The 8,332-nt window shown below is 35.1% G+C and overlaps 1 protein-coding gene across 4 annotated transcripts; it reads left to right on the top strand.

Moving 5' to 3' along the window:
- Positions 1-2,157: 2,157 nt before the first annotated feature.
- On the top strand, positions 2,158-5,282 carry LOC140991668 (APO protein 1, chloroplastic). Of its 4 annotated transcripts, none has more exons than XM_073461760.1 (5): positions 2,158-2,302; positions 2,475-2,585; positions 2,719-2,792; positions 3,798-4,165; positions 4,276-5,282. In XM_073461760.1, the coding sequence occupies exons 2-5, from the start codon at positions 2,531-2,533 to the stop codon at positions 5,111-5,113; spliced, it is 1,335 nt and encodes a 444-aa protein (XP_073317861.1). In that variant the 5' UTR covers positions 2,158-2,302; positions 2,475-2,530; the 3' UTR covers positions 5,114-5,282. The 4 variants fall into 4 exon arrangements, with proteins under 4 accessions (XP_073317861.1, XP_073317858.1, XP_073317859.1 ...); XM_073461757.1 differs by having other exon boundaries at positions 3,792-4,165; XM_073461758.1 differs by having other exon boundaries at positions 2,168-2,302; positions 2,502-2,585; positions 3,792-4,165.
- The last annotated feature ends 3,050 nt before the right edge of the window (positions 5,283-8,332 follow it).

Genomic DNA, 8,332 nt, shown 5'->3' with positions numbered 1-8,332 from the left:
TATCTACAACAGAGGCAGAATACATGACAGCTACTCAAGCTTGCAATGATGCAATATGGATTAAAAGGTTATTGGAGGAGATCGGGCACAAANAGAGTGCCTTGCACATCGCAAGGAATCCAGCTTTTTATTCCAGGACGAAACACATTGGAGTACAATTTCACTTTGTGCGGGAAGTAGTAGAAGAAGGAAGCGTGGATATGCAGAAGATCCATACGAATGACAACACAGCTGATTTTCTGACCAAGCCAGTGAACACTGATAAGTTTGAGTGGTGTAGGTCCTCGAGTGGTCTAGCGGAAACGTAAGCAGCAGGGAATGGCAAGATTGAAAGGATGTGTGGAGATGTGTTTGATTCTCAATCAAATCTCCAAGTGGGAGAAATGTCGGCAGAAAAGTCAAATAAAGAGGCTGAAGAATAATTGGTTGAAAAAAAAAACGTGGTCGGCTGAATTGCAGGGACAATGTGTTGAATAAGAATACGCGTTCACACTGACAGGGGCTTTATAAATAGAGCTTCATTCTTTCATTTCAAATCATCCCTTCTTCGAGTTTTCTCTCATCTTATAATATTCTATAATATTTGTGAGGTGTTTGTTCTCCTGTATTAAGAGAGTGTGTATTCTCTTAAGAAACACAGTGAGTGAGTTGTACACCACAAAATATTATAGTGGAAATTCTTTTCATCTTGTCCGTTGTTTTTACCCTAATAATTTTTAGGGGTTTTCCACGTAAATCTCGGTGTCCAGTTTATTCTTTATTTTCGGGTTTTATTATCTAAAATTCCGCACGTGGGACCAACAGTTATTAGGCGTGTTCTTAAATTGTTTCAGTTTCATGCCTTTTTGTTCATATTCTGTGATATGGTACAAAATCATGACAAATATTTGTTTTTTCTTGGTATTTTACTCAAAAATCATCCAAATTGTTAATCAACTTCAGATCATATTCATTCTCAGTTTTTTGCAAGGAATATAATATATATCATGAATAATATATACGCCATAAATTCATAGAACTATTTGCAATTTTTTTTGATAAATGAGGATTAGATCTGATTCATCGATATATACAATGATGGGTAAATGAAATTAACAATTTGGATTAATATATTATAATTATCTTTGTTATCGTTTAGCACGAAACATAAAACATTAAAGTTATATTTAAACGAATGAATTTGAAATATATAGATTTCGATTAATTTTTATTGTTAACAATAAAACAACAATAGAATATTATTTTAATTATTTACATGTTAGTTACATAAAGTAAAATGAATTTCAAATGAATCTAATATTGGGTGAACTTTAAATCCATTCTAATTAGCATGAAACACTATAAATATAGAAGAAGTGAATTTGAACTTTATGATCTTGTTTATCTGAAACTACGAAAATACATTTGAAATCCATCTATCAAAGTACAACATAATTGATTTCAAGAGTTGTATATCTTTTTCTTATCTATATAGTATTTCTTATATGAAACATCTTTTACTAGGTCATGTGTCAAAATTATTGCAAAAAATTTAAACTGAATTATAATAATTCAATTTTTCCCAGACACAAGAATTAGTCATCGGTGAAAATTTGGGGGAAAAAAGGCCGTTGGGTGTTAACAAGATACGTTTAAGAAAAAGATTGATACTAAAACGCATGAACATATTTTACGCGACTTTAAAGTATTTTTTTCACAATTAATTATTCAACATTAACATAAAATAATAAATAATAATTTTTATTTACTTATTTTTATTCAATTTCGAATAACTATTTTATAAATTCAAGTCATTTAAAATGATTTATACGAGACCGGACTTTGGCCTATGTGGTCTCACCCACTTTTTTCTTGAGCAAAAACTTGTGTGAGACAGTCTCACGGGTCGTATTTTGTGAGACGGATCACTTATTTGGGTCATCCATGAAAAAGTATTACTTTTTATGCTAAGAGTATTACTTTTTATTGTGAATATCGGTAGGGTTAATCCATCTCACAGATAAAGAAAGATTCGTGATATCGTCTTATAAGAGACCTACTTTTCCTCCTGTAAATGACTCAAGGTCGAACACTTCCACCTCGTAGTTTAGGAAACTAAAAAAAAAAAAAATTGATTTATACATTAGGCATTTAAAATACATACAAGCGGGGCGACACGGAGCTAAAGCCCGACAAATGGAAATCGGATATTTTCACTAATCCCACCATTTTCTTGTTCTCTTCGAACAGTTCGGACCGGCTCTCCGAGTGAAGACTTTCGTTAATCGAAGTCTGTTATTCTTCTAAAATTCGAAAATTTCAGGTGATTTTCGTATTCTATCGTGTGTGTATGTGTTCTTGTGGTACTTTGTATTAGTGCTAACTTTGAAGTTGCGTATTGAGCTCAAAAATGGTTTTTGTTGTTGATTGATCGAATTGGATAGCGTGTTTGTATCATGATTGAAGCAAAACATTTACTTTCGATTGAATTTCAGATTTCCAAATTAGTGTTTTCTTGTGAGACGGCAAGAAAGGAGTCTATAGAAGATAGATGCTACAACAATTATCAGCAGTGGTTTACTCGCCATGGATCCCACTTAGAAAGGGTAAACCCTTAAGCATTTTCTTAAGTTTCTGGTCATGGACCACCTTTCGATTTCGTCTATTACCTTCATTAATCGGAGTAATTAAGCTTTAAATTGCCAAATTCTGCTCATTTGATGTTATCTTTCCTTTCAGGGGCTTCATCTCGGTCGATGGAACTTAAGACATATCATTTTCCAATTCCAAGATCTTCTTTCTATGGGATAAAGGTAATTTTGTGTATTCACATTCTTTGATGTGGTGTCTTCACAAATAATGGACCTTCCATATGAGTAGCTCAATGATCATTTGCTTTCAAGAATCTTAGTGTGAGTGGTGGAAGAATTAAGTCCCATGTCGAGATGATTTTGAATATGAAATATAAGGACATTCTGCCCATTTAACACCAATATTTCCAATTTGCTTCTTTCGATTTGCGCCATGTTAGTACCTTATCAATTAAAATCAATCTTCGGAATGTAACCGTGAGAGGTTCAGGTAGAGTTTTTTTGTTAGTAGTATAGGGAATCTGTTCTATTGAGGGAAATAAAGGGAAGTGATTGGAACATGGATTGGTGGTTTCAGGTTTTGCACCATTATAGGGTTATATATCGTACAGGGATCAGACGTTCTGCTGTTGAAGTCTATGAGGAAAAGGGAATTTATCGTGTAAAACAGATATTTTAAATTTTCAATTTTTGCTATTTCTCTAGCTCCTGATGGGAGTCTGCTTGCTCGAAGTGCTCCTTCTGGAAGGTCTAGGGTAGGCTAGATCCTACCATAACATTCGTTGTAAGATAGAACTGTACTTTGAAATTTTCTTTATGAAGATGAAAAGCTGTAAATGCTTCACAATGTGTTTCTAGCTTGTTGAAATTTCATTTAGGATTTGCTATGTTTCAGAGAGACTATGACATAAGTGACAACGGAGATTGAAGAAGGCATGTCACTGCATGATAGAACTTATAATGTTTGCTTTGTATGAAATTTTTTTATCCGTGCAAATCCATTTCATTTTGATGTATCAAATTTCAGTTGCACTTTCTAAGCAGCTTTGAAGTTTGAGTTTCACTGATTTGCTAGTTAGCCTTTATAATTAACTGTGGACTAATGATCTTATTGTACAAGGCTCCCTTGAGCCCTTGTCCTTATTTATTAGTAGCAATATTTAATTGTTTTCCACAGTGCATGGCTGTTGATCAATCAAATGATTTACGGTTGATCTGCAGTTCCAGGTCACCCAAGCTTACGACAATGAGAATGCTACAAGAAGACAAATAATCATCTTTTGTACAGACGGCAGGCTTACTCGTGGTCGCAAAGTGAATAAACTTGAGGCATCACAACAGAATGTGGAACTTCCGCCTGTACTTCCAAGGAAAAAGAAGAAGCCCTATCCCATACCCATAACGAAAATTCAGCAGGCTGCCAGGGCTGATAAGAAATTGGCAGAAATGGGAATTGAGAAGCCACTCGGGCCTCCAAAAAATGGACTACTTGTACCCGAGCTAATTCCTGTTGCATATGAAGTAGTTGATGCTTGGAAAAATTTAATTAGTGGACTTGCACAACTCTTGCATGTTGTTCCTGTTCATGCTTGTAGGTATAACCCAAACGTAAATTCAAAACCATTAAGACCATTCAACTTTTCTCCCACTTTATCTCTATCGATTTGGTGATGTGGAAGTGACTTTTTTATTGTTTCTTTTGCAGTGAGTGCTCAGACATCCATGTTGCCCTAGCTGGCCACAATATTCAAGACTGTCGTGGCCCGGCTAGTGGAAGCCGCAAAAGTTTCCATTCATGGGTGAAGGGTTCTATCAACGATGTGCTTCTCCCTATTGAGTCATACCATAAGTTTGATCCTTTTGGCCGGCGCATAAAGCATGAGACTCGTTTTAGTTACGACAGAATTCCTGCTGTGATTGAACTTTGCATCCAAGCAGGTGTTGAATTGCCTGACTACCCCTCGCGAAGGAGGACAAGACCTATCCGAATGCTAGGTAAGAAAGTGATTGATATGGGTGGGTTGATTGAAGAGCCTGAACTCCATAGCTCTCATGCTTCCGGGTCATTGACTATGGAACTGGACACTTATCGGATCCAAGATCGATATTCTCCCCCCGCGGAATCAGATGTTCCTAAGATTGCGCAGCAGACTGTCAAAGCATACGAGAAAGTTAAGACTGGTGTAACAAAATTGATGAAAAAGTATACTGTGAAGGCATGTGGCTATTGCTCGGAGGTTCATGTGGGGCCCTGGGGCCACAATGCGAAGCTCTGTGGGGAATTCAAGCATCAGTGGAGAGACGGGAAACATGGTTGGCAAGATGCAACTGTAGATGAAATGTTTCCTCCCAATTATGTCTGGCATGTTGAAGATACAAAAGGACCGCCATTGAAAAACACACTCAAGAGATTCTACGGTAAGGCACCAGCCGTGGTTGAAGTGTGTATGCAAGCTGGCGCTCAAGTACCTGATAAGTACAGGTCGATGATGAGGCTTGATATCGTGGTGCCAGAAAATATGGAGGCTCGATTTGTGGCCTGACAAGTTAACGTTGTACAAATTACTTGAAGATAATTGTGATTTATATCCGAATATACTACCCAAATTATGACTGTTATGATAACTTTATATGATATAAATTGCAAAAAGAGAACAGGAAAAGGTTTCCACTTACAGATTATTGCTTACAGTGGCACCTCATCTTTCTTCAGGTTTTTTTTCCTTGCATCTGTTTACCTTTCCATTCGAATGTTTCGTTAAATTATCTTATTTTCTGCTGAATATAGTTCTGTGCGACATTCTTGCTTTCACGTGATATTACTTCCCTTGGGGGATTCTTGATTGTATTTGAGATGGAAACATGCACGGTAAATGGTTAAATAACTCGATTTCGACCTGTATGTGATATGTTTTGAAAAAAATTCAGATTTGTGACATATTTGCAATTAACACGCACAATGTACCCTTGTAGGCTGTAGCATGATTTAAAGCATCTGAGTTCGTGTGATTCTGTAGTTGGCATCATAATCAAGATCAAATGATCAATTCCTATAAATTATAAGTCGATGAAATTACTGGGAGGCTAATTGTCGAAAAACAGTAACTATCCTGTTAAGTGATCGAGCTATGATATTTATGTTGTTGTACGATTTTAAATAACACCATCAGAACCTATAAATAACAAGTGCTGCTGCTCTAAAAATAAAGTTTTCGAGAATTCCAATTCTGGGAATTTGATGGATTCAATTATTAACTTCTCGAGTCTTAATCACGTAGCCTATATATATATATATATATATATATATATCTATATATATATATATATCTATATATATATATATATGTCCTTTTAGTCATAACAAATATCAATCATACACGAAGTTAACAGCTACAATGCTTTATGGTGTTGAAGCTATATTTTAATTAGGTCCTAAGAAAAAGAGGTGAAAGATTGGATGAGAGCCCATCGGCAATTTTAATTTATTTGAATTAGTCAAATGCCGTACAAATAAGGGAAAGATCACATGCTAAATCATGGGAAGATCGCGGATCATGGAAGAGTGGGAGAATCTCTCATAATTTTTGAAACAAAAGAATTCATCGACAGAAAAAGAAACAACACAAACTCTTGCAACTCACTGCAGAAGTTCATCGATGAGCATTTTTCATAGTTTCGTTATTTTAAATTTCCGTGTTTTGTAAACTCCTACTGATTTATATTGAGGAATATTTGATTCTTTTATTATTTTGCTAAATTGATATTATCAATTTAAGATTTTGTTTTTCTAGATTATAAGATCTTGCTTGATTTATTTCTAGATGATAAGATCTTGCTTGATTTATCTCTAGATATTATATGATTTGTTTTTAATATGATATTAATCGTTAAGATATTTTATCCTTATTTAAAAGAATTTTATCCCTAATGAAAATCTTGTTTCCATATTTTCTAGGACTCTTTTATGGAATTGTTTTTAGATTAAGCATTGGATATAAATATGGAGTGCTTCACGACCGCGTATCAGGGTTGGATAGAAGAGCTTTTCGCAGAGAAGAAATTACTAGAGTTTAACATATATTTGCTCTGAAGTTTTTCGTGTGATCGGTTGATCACTTTGTGTTATTGCTGGAGTTTCTCTGAGCATACATAGAGTTCAGAATTGAAGATTTTCATGTGAAGAGTTTTCATACTTACCGTGTTGCTGATTGGTGTTGACGACACTCGAAGAACAACACTGCGTGAAATGTTGAATAAAAAGTTATTTCGTTTGGTTTTAAGCAATACGATTTCTTGTTTATGCATCTAGTATTTAGTTTGAGTTTTTTATGCATGTTAATTCATTGGAGTGTCAAGAAATTTACTTTTGTTCATCTCACTAGTTTTGTTTTTGTGTAAATGATTTATATATTTTTCTAGTGAATTTTTGCCACGAGACATTGCACAAGTATTCGTACTTGTGCATAATTTAAATCATGTTTTTATTTGTTAAATTTATATTTGTGTGTCAATAATTAATTTTCGCTGCATGTTGTGTGCTGGTGTTGACAACATCCGAGTATAATACTAACTTCTAATGCACATAATAATTTATTTCTTGTTCGTTTATGATCAACAGCACCCTTTCAAGTGATATTAGAGCTAACTCTTGATATACTAATTAATTGATTCTAGTTTACTGTTGTTTTTACAGGAAATATAACGATAGCTCAATGGACACATTGGCTTCAAGTGCTGCCTTTAGACCATCGGTCTTGGATGGATCAAATTATGCATTTTGGAAAGTCAAGATAAGAATGTACATAAAATCCATCGAGGAAAGAGCTTGGCAATAGGTTCTGGATGGTTGGTCACCGCCTAGAATTGTTGGTGCAGATGGTGACAGCTGAGTTAAACTTGAGAAAGTACATGGTTTAATGATGAGGTTCAGACCTCAAATTTCAACTCAAAAACACTCAATGTCATCTTTACCTTTGTTGATGTCAAAATGTTCAACCTTATTACCAATTGAACTTCTGCCAATGACGCTTGGGACATTCTCCAAAAACACTATGAAGGATCAGAAAGTGTTCGTAGAACTAAACTGAGGATGCTGACCTCCAAATTTGAGGGCCTTAGGATGGAAGAAAATGAGACTATTGTTGAGTATGATCGAAGACTTCGGGACATAGCTAATGAAGCTTTTAGTCTCGGTGACTCTTTTTCAAATGAAAAACTTGTCAGCAAGGCATGGAGATCCTTTCCAGAATGGTTTAACATCAAGATCTATGTCATTGATAAGTCAAAAGACACGTTTACATTGAATCTGAAAGATTTGATAAGCTCCCTCAGGACGTTTGAGATGAATTTAGATCTACAAAGAAAAGATAAAGGGAAGGCCATTGCACTACAAGATTTTGATGACTCCTTCAACAATCTAATTCAGGAAGCAAATGAATCTGATCTCGGTGAGGAGTCACTCTCCTTAATTACTAAGAAGTTCGGTGATTACTTGAAGAGGGTGAGACAAGAAGAAAATCATGCTACCACCAAAACCTTCTTTTGGCCCTTCTAACAAAAATGAACTACTTACACCTGCTCAAGGGTATTTTAAACCGAGAAATGAAGTGATGGCTCGACTAGAAACTAAAAGGTTGGACTCTGTACAATGTAGAGAGTGTTCTGTGTATGGACATTATGCAAATGAATGTGCCAATCGACTTAGTAGAAATAAAAGAATGACAATTTCCTTAAGTGATGAGGATTCTGACGAAAAACTTGAA

The sequence above is a fragment of the Primulina huaijiensis genome, chromosome 13 (genome assembly GCF_012295235.1).
Source record: "Primulina huaijiensis isolate GDHJ02 chromosome 13, ASM1229523v2, whole genome shotgun sequence".
NCBI classification, from domain to species: domain Eukaryota; kingdom Viridiplantae; phylum Streptophyta; class Magnoliopsida; order Lamiales; family Gesneriaceae; genus Primulina; species Primulina huaijiensis.
The sequence above is the reverse complement of the archived record's forward strand: the minus strand, read 5'-3'. Positions and strand labels throughout refer to the sequence as shown.